This window comes from Trypanosoma rangeli, assembly GCF_003719475.1.
Source record: "Trypanosoma rangeli strain AM80 chromosome Unknown Tra_15.4_contig_00058, whole genome shotgun sequence".
Lineage (NCBI taxonomy): Eukaryota > Euglenozoa > Kinetoplastea > Trypanosomatida > Trypanosomatidae > Trypanosoma > Trypanosoma rangeli.
Window position 1 is genome coordinate 1 of NW_021705798.1, and position 10,084 is coordinate 10,084.

The window sequence follows — 10,084 nt, forward strand, 5'->3', positions numbered from 1 at the left end:
TGGGAGGGTGCCGTGATGCGTATCATGCTTGCGTTGTGTGCGGGATTGGGGGTGCTTGTGCGTGTTTGTGTGTGTGAGGTGTGCGCCGCGTGCCGTGTGTGGGTGGCCTTCTCTCTCCTGTTTTCGTTGCGGCTGCGTGGAGTCGTGTCTCTGCATGTTTTTTAAAATTTTATTCCCCCTTTTGACTGGTTGTTAGTGTTCAGCTTTAGTTCAACTCAAGTTAACCACTACGAAGGAAAACAAAATAATTAAGGAAAGGATGCCTGCGAGACGCGATGAAAGTTTTTGCGCCTCTGAGGAGCCTCCAGCAACTACTATGCCGCAGGGAGTGCGTTGGGCAGGATCATGCTCCAATGGAGACAGTCAACAAAATGCAGCGCAGCGCCGAAGAGTGGAAGAAGCAAGGCGGGCGGCCGCTTGCACCTGTGGTTTTGGATGAGAGGGTCTACCGGTTGGTGTTGAATGCAACGTGGGACTTACATGGAGTTGGGCCACTTTGCGGAGCCGCTTGGGATGAGGTTGGTGGACGCCGCTTCCAGCAGGCCTCAGATATTGTGGTGTGAGAGTGATGTGGGCGTCACACCTCGTCCTCATGAAATTTAGGAGCGTGAGGGGGAGGAGGCCCGTGGTGTGCGGCTGGAGTTTTTGTGCTTAGATCTGCGTTTGCTGGGCCATACATTTTTTTTTTTTTTGGAAGGTTACAAGGACGTACTTGTGCGGAGGGAGGTGATGCTTGTGTGTGGAACGTCATTAGGCGAAGCATCGACAACTGGACCCCTGCTGATGGTCGTACGGACATAAGGCAATCGTACGTTGTGGTTGGAACAGCGGGCATTGGCAAGTCGCTGGTGATGGGGTCCTTTGTGCTGCACGAGCCCCTGCACTACGACGCCGTGAGGGTCCCGGTGGTGGCCTACTTTGTAGAAAGGTCAGTGTACCTTTTCCACAAAACGGGAGAAATGGCAGGGACAGCAGTGAAATATAAAAGCACCAGTGAAGGTTTGTGGGCCATCAAAGAGTTAGAAAGGGCTAACGTAGGGGGTTACTATATTTTTGATGTGACTAAGGACCATCGAGTTGTGGTGGGGCTGCCTCGTCGACGGTGGGGCGGAGTTGTGTTGACTACGCCTGACGCACGTAACTATGAGGGGTGGAAGAAACAACGTAATGCGTTTAACATTTTTGTGAACGGCTACGATGCACGAGAGATGAGGGCGTTCTTTGCGTGGCAGGAGCGTGATTTGCTGCGTGACTCGCAGGGAAGCCGCGAAGGAAGAGCAGAGCTTGAGGAGAGATGGCAGAGGATGAAGGACCGTATTTGTGTGGTTGGACCGCTCCCTCGCTACGTTTTTGATGAGGACCATTACTCAGGGCGCTGTGCCGCAATTGACTGGGCGCTGTCCAACACGTCTGAAATATGCTGGGAGCACTGCGCAAGGCTTTTGTTTGGCAAGGCTGAGTGGGGCGAGGACCGGATCGCGGACAAGCTGATCAAGTTGGTGCGTGTGTTGAGGAGGAGCGCGTGGTGAGGGATGCGTCGGTGGTGGTGAGGCCCAATGCGGGGAATGGAGAGGACGCGGAAAGCTGCAGGAATTTTCCCGTTTCAGTTGAGGTCGAAAAGAGATTGCGGAGGCGGGTGCTAATGGAGAACTTTAGGATGTCCCGCCTGCTGTCCGCTTTGGGAACGTGGAGTCAGTCTACAGCTGATGATATTGAGCGCTTGGGCTGCGTGGCCTTTCTGAGCAGCGACGTCGCCGAAGCGGTTGCTCGCCAGATGAAGCACCTTCCCGCAGCGAGGGAGAAACGCGGGCCAGCGTGTTGGTGGACGAGCATGCGGTGGGCCGCTTTCCAAGGGACCCCTGCGTGGTTGGGTGCATGGCAGGTGGAGATAATAGAAGAGTAATAATCCAGACTGAACTTCAAGCTGGCGTTCTGTATGTACTCAGCAAGCGTTTTTTCCCTTGCTGGATGCGTTCTACGTGGTCGAGGTGCAACGAGCGCAAACGGCCAAGAAAAAAATAAATAAATCTGGGCGGTCCTGAAATGCTGGCACCGATGGGCACAGCGGTGCGGAGAAAAAAGTGACGTTCATTGGGCTGCAGGTGACAAAACACAACACCCACCGCACCACTGCCGGTAAGGTGGCTGCGTTTCTGAAGTACATGACGTGCAACTTCAAGGGCTGGGAGGCGCTGAGGGAAAATATGAAGTGGGAGATCATTTACATCCAGCACGCTGAGAGCACGCTGATGACGGGCAGGCGGGATTGCCATATCACGGAGGGAGAAAAGGAGGTACCGAGACTTCAGGTTGCCAGAGACTTTTGGGAGAGAAGGGTGGAACAGTACAAGGTGCAGCTTGACACGGAGCTGGCTGTCCAGCTGATTGTTGCTGCCAGCAAAGACCACTCAGGATAAGTGACAGGGGCGTGGGGTGTTTGCTAGGAATTCTCTGCCCTGCTCGTTTTTTTTGAGTTACATGGCGCTGTATGGCTTTGTGTCGTTTCAAGGCATTCTTTTAGTGCGTTTCTTTCTTGGTGGGGAGGAAGGGCGGCGGCATGGCTGGGAGTGGGCGAGAGGCGAGTTGTATTATTATTGTGGTTGGTGTAGTGGGTGGGGTGGCGGCTTCCTCGTGTGTATTGCAGCGGGGGCGGGGTGCTTCGCTGAGAGAAGGCGGTGGGGGGAGTGTGCCACCCGCTGAGGCTAATCAGACGACAGATGGTTTTGTGTGGCTCCCCTGCTTGCTTTGCGGATGACTTGATTTTTATCTTTCAGCGATGCCGCGTTGGGGAGCAGCGCGTGTGTTTTTTATTCTCAGTTCTTCCACGCCACACACACCCACTGCAACTGATGGTAATAATGACACCCTCCAATGCGGAAGGGAGTCGTGTGGTTGCGGGGCCCACCGAGCCAAACTGCGATTCCCCCGTTGTGCGACCTTCGCTTTTTAGGAGTGGGAGCCATATGGCCTTATCTGGAGGCACATTTTATTATTATTATTATTATTATTTATTTATTTATTTTTTGGTGAGTCTTTTGGTTGGTTCCTTGCGGCGATGGGGGCGGTGGGGTCGATTGCATTTTCGGGTGCTGGGAATTACTCTTTTCGTTTGGGCTGGGCACGCAGCCGTGGTGCGGCGAGGGCGCATTTCACAGAGTGGTGAAGACGTCCCCCCGGTGGCAGAGGGGAGTTGTGGCGGCGAGGTGTGTTTCTCGGCGCACCGATCGGCGAGAAACTGGCAGATGAAACAAAAGAACAGCCGGCAACGAACATGGGAGGGGAGGAAGGGAGTATGTCTATATATAATATATACACGTATTGGTGGAGCTGCGGGATTTCCGTTTGTCAGAGGAACTGGCAACGCAGCCTGTGGTCGCAATCATACGGACAGGATCTCTCTGTCGGCAAGGCACAGCCCCAACACAAGCGGCTGTCTGCAGCTGGCTGGCACCGGCGACGGTTGTGTGCGCTGCACGCAGGACCGTAAATGGGGCACCCCACCGAGGCCGCTGTATTGCCGCAGCGCGAGTAGCACCCTGCGCATGTGGGTTGGAGGTACGGGGTGCTGTGGGTGTTGGCGGTGGAGGGCGGTTGGGCCGCAGGTTGCTGCGGCGGCGCCGGCACAATGAGGCAGTTCGGTGAGTGCACGGCGAGGTGTATTTAATAAAATGGGGAAACTTTCGTCGACAAGTTGTCGAGAGGGAAACTATTGACGTGCGGCACGCTGCAAGTGGGCCAATCAACATATGTGGCGGGGTGTGGCGCCGTCGCGCCCCGAGTGCTGCTCAGCGTAAAGAGGAGGAGAGCACGGCTCGTTTTTTTGGGGCCGGAAGGTGCGTCACTGCCGGTTGGCGACGTCGTATGGAGGCGTACATGCCGTGCGTGGTGGTTGAAGCGGTTTCTTGTTTTTCCCTCAGCCTTTTTTGAGGTGCTTCACTTCCACGAGCACCGCGGTGCTGCCGCGTAGCGGGCAATTGCGTTTGGGTTTGTTGGTGGCGGTGGTATCGCTGCGAGAGTTTGTTTTTGTGGCCGCAGAGGGAAGGCATTTGCTGCGTGTGTCTTGTAGTGGTGGTGGTACTGCGTGTACCGTTTATTTTGTATTGTTTTTATTGTTTTTTTCAATTTCATTTTTGTTACGCCACGCCCCACTCCTGCTGCAGTGCGCTGAGGGAAGTGGCGGCGTTGGGGAGTTTGTGGGGGCCGTGATGGGAGGTCCCGCCGGCATGCGCACTGCGTGTTGCTGCTGGCAGGGTTTGAAGGGGCTGGGCGGGGGAGACGGTAAGCGAGGTGGTTATGAATTTGTTTTGTATTATTTTTGATTTCTGCGGGGCGTCAAAAAATGCGGACTCTCCGTGTGGGTGCGGGTGGGTGTTTCTTCGGGCCGCGCACAGCAGTCGCTGCTACCGCAGCCTTCTTTGCGGCTGCCGCCTCTTGTTGGCGGTGGCGAGTGTGTGATCGTGCGGCCCACGCGTTCGTCGGTTCGGCCTTCATTTTGGGCTCTCGCCGTGCTTTGCAGTGTGCCCATTGTTTTATTCCTTTTTTTATTATTTATCCTGTTTGCTTCGCCGAACTTCTCTTGCCACCCCTCCTCTTCAACACACACACACACTTGGAAGGAAAGAGACCAAACGCTACTTGCTGCTGTGCGCTTTGAAGGCGCTGCAGTCACCACCAGTAACACACACACACACACAATCGTCGCGGCCTGAGCAGATCCACTGCAAGAAGGGAAGGAAGAGAGTGAGAGAGCAGCGACACATGCCCAAGATGTCCCGGCAGCTGTTTTCTTTTGCGGTGCTGTTGCTCCTTTTTTTCCTGATGTGCTGCGGCGCTGGTGTGGCCGAGGACGCCAAGAAGCGTAAGCCAACGCCATCAAAGGAGATGGAGATATTTGTCCCACAGAAGACTGAAGTAACCTTGAAGAGCGGTGACAGCAGGAAGACGAAGGTCGCGTCGTTCAACGTTCCTGCTGCCGTTGGTGTGGCGGAGGATATGCTTGTCGTTTTTGCCGAAGCTCAGTACACTCACTTTACAGATACGGACGTTGATATTATTGCAGCCTACGGTGCGTCTTCGAGTGATGCCTGGAAGACCCAACTGGCCGTTGAAATGGACAAATCAAGCAATTTTTCTTCTTTTGCGGTAAGTCCTACAGCAGTTGCGAGGAATGATAAAATATATCTTCTCGTAAAGTCAGAGAAGTTGGCGAAAGGTGACAGTGACTTGGCTGATGGTGCCGACACGTGGGACATTAAGCTGGCCGTGGGTGATGTGACGGGTACAGGTGAGGGTGCAACAATTAACTGGCAAGTACCCACATCGCTGAAGTCAGCTTTTGATGCAGTGATGAAGAAGAACGAGTGGAATACACTGTCTGGGGGCGGAGGCGCAGGGATTGTGGCGAAGGGCGGCATACTTATGCTTCCGGTGACGGCCGAAAAGGAGAATACATTTTTCTCCACCATTGCCCACTCAACTGATGGGGAAAAATGGGTGGTTTCGAGTGGGGCAACGACAAAGGGCTGTACAGACCCCGCCATCGTGGAGTGGGAGGATGGCAAAGTTCTCATGAGCACTCCCTGCAATGATGGAGTGCGCAGGGTGACGAGTCGAGCGACATGGGGGAGACATGGACGGAGGCGCTCGGGACACTCTCACGCGTGTGGGGCAACTCACCCAATCGCAAGGACCCCGGCAAGCAGGGTGGATTTGTTACTGCGGAGATTGATGGGAGTAAAGTGATGCTGGTTACCAACCCAATGGGTTCTGCTGCGCAACGAAGCTCTGGACCCGATCGGCTCCACTTGTGGTTGTCTGACGGAGCACGCGTCTACGACGTTGGACCGTTTTTTGATGCGGAGACACACACCGTTGCCAGCGCCTTGCTGTTTGCCCAAAACAAACTGTTTTTACTGCACGAAAGTTACCGAAAACGGAATCACATTGTTTTCCTAACGGAGTTGTCTGCGCAGCTGCAGCAGATAAAGTCGGTGCTGGGCACTTGGAAGGAAGTGGACAAGAAAGTTTCGACGCACTGTGGATCTGTTGCTGGCGGGGGTGCCAGGCCAGGCGCTGCATGCGTTGCGCCTATGCCCACGAAGGGATTGGTTGGATTTTTGTCGGGCAACGTAACTACCCACGAATGGAACGACGAATACCTCGGCGTGAACGCCGTCGTGACGGGCGCTGTGGAGACGACTGCCAACGGCCTCACATTCAAAGGACGCGGTGCATGGGCTGAATGGCCCGTGGGCAAGCAGGGGCAGAATCAGCGGTACTACTTCGCAAATTACAACTTTACTCTTGTCGCGATGGTGACCATTCACGCAGTGCCCGCAGGCGGCAGCGGCCCCCTTTCATTGCTGGGGGTGAGGCCCGAGGGTGGCGCGGCAGCAATGAGTGTGTCGTACGACGAACAGCAAAGGTGGCAGCTGGTGTATGGGGGTCGGGTGCTGCAGGCATCCACTGGCACTTGGGAGACGGGTAAGGCGTACCAGGTGGCGCTTGTTGTGCAGGAAGGAAGGGGCTCTGTGTACGTTGATGGATATTTTCAGCTTGCTTCGCAAGAGTCTTGGAAAAGTGGCACATCCAAGGAGATTTCACACTTTTTCATTGGGGAGGACGGAGGCAGTGCGGATGGAGAACGCAACGCAGACAACGTCCGTGTGATGGTGGGAGATGTTCTTTTGTACAACCGCCCGCTGAGTGCCGAGGCACTGCTGGACCACTTCAGAGAGCCAAAGTCCGCTGCACCGCCGCCGTCAACCTCGCCGAAGGCAGCAAGCGCTCACATCTCCAGCAGCAGTGCGACGGACGCAGCTTCTGGGGTGAACGCGGACCACAACGCGCGGACCGAGATGCCTCCATCGGCGAAAGCGAAAAACAAACACGCGGATGGTTGCGGTTGTGCGAGCCGAGTGCTGCTTTTGCTGCTGCTGCTGCTGGGATTGTGGGTGTTTGCGGCACTATGAGGGAGATGCGGCTTCTCAGTGCGGGGCATGTGCGCCGTCTTCCCTGCGCAGCCCTACACACCGCCGGGTATAATTTTTTTTCCGCGGAAGAAAATTAACTTTTTTTTTTTTTTTTAAATTATAATTTTCTTGCTTTGCCCACTTTCTGCAAGAAAGGGCGGACGCCACTTATGGCTGTCGGCGTCTCCTGCCCACACGCGCGCAGCACCGACAGCTCTCTGTGCCCTGTGCGGAGGAAGAAGCTGGTGGGTGGGACGACAACACGCTGAGGTGCGCGCAATGAACGATGAACACTGCATGGGCATGAGGAGACCTAATTGGGATGGAACAAATATATATCTTTTTCTTTTTTCGTTTTTGTTTTTTGTCTTGTTTATTCTCCTTGGCTTATGTTGAAGCGGCGTGGGCCTTAGACGCTTCTCCTTGTCTGAGGTGCCTTCTGGAGGTTCGTCAGCGCTTTCCGTCTCTCTCTCTCTCTCTCTGTGTGTGTGTCTGGAGCTGCGGGTCCTTTTTTTTGTTTTTTTTGTTTTTTTTTTTGTTGATGTCTCGGCCTTCATCCTCCCGCGTGTGTGCAGTGCGTCTTCAAGGCAAAAAGGAGGAGTGGCAGAAGGCGAGAAGGGGGAAGGGAAACAGGGATCAGTAGAAGAACGTGATGTCAGGCGCGAGGCCGACGGACTACTTGTTGGATGAGCACACGCCTGCGCCCCCGCTAGAGTTCCTGCTAAAGCTGCAGCTTTTCCGCACGGCGCTGGTGAATTTTATTGAGTGGAAGAACTTTGAGGAGGTGGTGCGGGGGTGTTTTGTGCGCGTGCTGCTTGAGATGCGGAGCGAAGATGTGCGCCGTGACAACAGTGACCACTACTACATTGCCTGTGTGAAGGGGGCTCGGCGCGGACCGAAGTACTCCGGCTTCTCGGCCGACATGGCAAGCACGGAGTGGCACATTGTCATTGAGCTTCCGCCGTGTTTCCGCGCCACGCAGAACGGCAATGTGGTGCAGTTGAATTCCATCTCAAACTCTCCATTTCGTCAGTCGGAGTACCAGCAGTGGGTTGAAATGACGCGAGAGGCCGGGCACCCCTTCATGAGCATGCCACAGCTGCAGTTCCGTCTTGATCTGCTGGAGGAACACAAGCAACAGGCACTCACACCAGAGCCGCGTCGCAAACGGTGCGGGGAGGACCCACAAGCGACGGAAAGACGGGAGCGGGCACTTAACGCCCTTCGAGAGCAAATAAAAACGGAGGTTGTCAACACCCACGTGCAAATGCCTTCTATTAGCGGACTCCAGCTGTGTCCGTTGGAGCAGCTTCAAGAACTTGAACGCGAAATGCTTGAAATGATTAGCCGCGTACGCATGACCATTAATGAGCGGTCAAAGTGTATGATATGCCACAGGCGTCTTTGCACTGTGATATGTTACCCGTGCAAACATCAGGTGTTGTGCAAGGACTGTGCTGAGCACATCTTCGGAAAATGCCCAGTGCCAAGCTGCACTGTTTCTGTTCAAGAGACCTTCGAGGCCTATACATCGTAGTAGCATGCCCTCTTGCCTACTTTCTCTTTCTTTCTCGCCATAATACGGTAGTTTCCCACAGTTTCCGCGGTGACCGCATGTATCTTGGGCCTGCTAACAAAATGGCGTGAAACATCATGGGCAGACCATCTTCTCCGTGGCGTGGTTCGAGGCGGATGTTACTCTATGCCATTATTATTATTATTTTTTTTTTCTTTTCTTTTTTCTGTTTGTGTATTTGCTTCCTTCTAGTTGTATTTCTCCTCCTTCGTTCTTCTCCCTCGCTTTTGCGGCCCGCTAGACCCAAAGAGAAAGGATATAAATTGGGGCAGGGAGGAGGGGTGCCTTCTTTTCTTTTCCGAGTGTGTTGGACGAAAAAAAAGAAAAAAAAGACGGCAATAACAACAAAAAAGCCTGCACAGTTAAATTGGTTCTGTGTATGTGTGTGCGTGGATCACTGTGGAGAAGGAAAAATGAAAAGGGAAGAGAGCGGAGCCGATGGGTAAAATTGATACCGTTACAGAATGAGAAATTGAAGCAACCTTCCCGTCCTCCACTCTTCACCTTGCTGCGGTCACCGGTGTATGCATCTGAACCTATATGGATGTATTGTTGTATCTTTGTTTGCTTGATTTGTTCTTGCGCTTTGGTAGGTGGGGAGTCGCTTCCTTGCAGGTGTCTGGATGAATCATGCAGCGGCGACCCATGCCGAGGCGCATGACGGCAGGCGAAGAATGACTGCAGCAACTTTTAGCGGCAGGTGAAAGTTAACACCACGACGAGGATCATCGGCGCATTTTTATTATTATTTTTTTTGCGATGCGGACGTACCACTCCGCGGCTGGGTGGAGGAGCGTCTGGGTGAGTTGCGCAGCCGAGAGAGTGACGCTCTGTTACGGCGGCTGCGTTGACGTGAGGAGGCATTTGAGGAGTCGATGCGAGAGTGGGCTGCATAGCGAGAACAGGGGAGTCGCAGGCGCTGCGGAAGTGGGAGGCGAAACTGCGGCGAAAGCCCGCAGTGAAGAAAAGTCGGGCAGCGGCGCAGTGGGAGCCACAGGGGCGAATGCGGCCGATGGGGAATGAGATGCGGTAGCTTAAAGGCATTGTTGGGTGTGTCTTCCCTTTCAATGCGTCCGCCGTTAGCCCACCGGCTCCGTGCCGTGTGGGTGGTGCGGTTGAAGGTCCTCGTAATGGTGCGGTGAGCGACAAGAGTGAAGCACCGTGACCCAAGGAAGGAGGGCCGGGGCATTGCAACGAAATGTGAGGAAAGTGGGTGGAGCATTGCCCCTCGTTTTTATTGCAATTAGAGAGGAGGAGGGGGAGGGGGGATGGTGCAAGCACGAGTTGCAGGGGTCACGTTCTCGGACAAGCGTGTTCAGCGTGTTTCGCTCACTTTTTTTTTTTGCTTTGGTGTGTTTGTTTATCCCCATGCGTGACTGCTGCCAAAAGAGGCAAAATGAAAAACGTCATTTATTATTGTTATTATTTGGGCAGGGCGGTGCGTTCTCGTGCAGAAGGACCGTGGACGCTGAAGGCATAGTTCCACACACACACACACACACACACACACAGAGAGAGAGAGAGAGGAGGAGAGACG

The 10,084-nt window shown here is 54.2% G+C and overlaps 5 protein-coding genes across 5 annotated transcripts, besides 9 other annotated features; 4 read left to right on the forward strand and 1 right to left on the reverse strand.

Moving 5' to 3' along the window:
* Positions 1-34: 34 nt before the first annotated feature.
* Positions 35-105: a microsatellite.
* Positions 106-851: 746 nt separating this feature from the next.
* On the forward strand, positions 852-1,529 carry TraAM80_02501 (retrotransposon hot spot (RHS) protein; the record flags this gene model as incomplete). The annotated part of the gene is made up of 1 exon (XM_029379501.1): positions 852-1,529. One exon carries the CDS (start codon positions 852-854, stop codon positions 1,527-1,529), a length of 678 nt encoding a protein of 225 aa, XP_029240744.1.
* Positions 1,530-1,919: 390 nt separating this feature from the next.
* On the reverse strand, positions 1,920-2,273 carry TraAM80_02502 (uncharacterized protein; the record flags this gene model as incomplete). Its single annotated transcript, XM_029379502.1, has 1 exon — positions 1,920-2,273. One exon carries the CDS (start codon positions 2,271-2,273, stop codon positions 1,920-1,922), a length of 354 nt encoding a protein of 117 aa, XP_029240745.1.
* Positions 2,274-2,983: 710 nt separating this feature from the next.
* Positions 2,984-3,024: a microsatellite.
* A 1,653-nt stretch (positions 3,025-4,677) lies between these two features.
* Positions 4,678-4,694: a microsatellite.
* A 64-nt stretch (positions 4,695-4,758) lies between these two features.
* On the forward strand, positions 4,759-5,742 carry TraAM80_02503 (surface protein-2; the record flags this gene model as incomplete). Its single annotated transcript, XM_029379503.1, has 1 exon — positions 4,759-5,742. One exon carries the CDS (start codon positions 4,759-4,761, stop codon positions 5,740-5,742), a length of 984 nt encoding a protein of 327 aa, XP_029240746.1.
* TraAM80_02504 (trans-sialidase) lies at positions 5,742-6,971 on the forward strand (the record flags this gene model as incomplete). Its single annotated transcript, XM_029379504.1, has 1 exon — positions 5,742-6,971. One exon carries the CDS (start codon positions 5,742-5,744, stop codon positions 6,969-6,971), a length of 1,230 nt encoding a protein of 409 aa, XP_029240747.1.
* Positions 6,972-7,434: 463 nt separating this feature from the next.
* Positions 7,435-7,453: a microsatellite.
* Positions 7,454-7,479: 26 nt separating this feature from the next.
* Positions 7,480-7,511: a microsatellite.
* A 112-nt stretch (positions 7,512-7,623) lies between these two features.
* Positions 7,624-8,508, forward strand: TraAM80_02505 (uncharacterized protein; the record flags this gene model as incomplete). The annotated part of the gene is made up of 1 exon (XM_029379505.1): positions 7,624-8,508. One exon carries the CDS (start codon positions 7,624-7,626, stop codon positions 8,506-8,508), a length of 885 nt encoding a protein of 294 aa, XP_029240748.1.
* A 184-nt stretch (positions 8,509-8,692) lies between these two features.
* Positions 8,693-8,719: a microsatellite.
* Positions 8,720-8,727: a microsatellite.
* A 1,303-nt stretch (positions 8,728-10,030) lies between these two features.
* Positions 10,031-10,058: a microsatellite.
* Positions 10,059-10,082: a microsatellite.
* Positions 10,083-10,084: the final 2 nt, after the last annotated feature.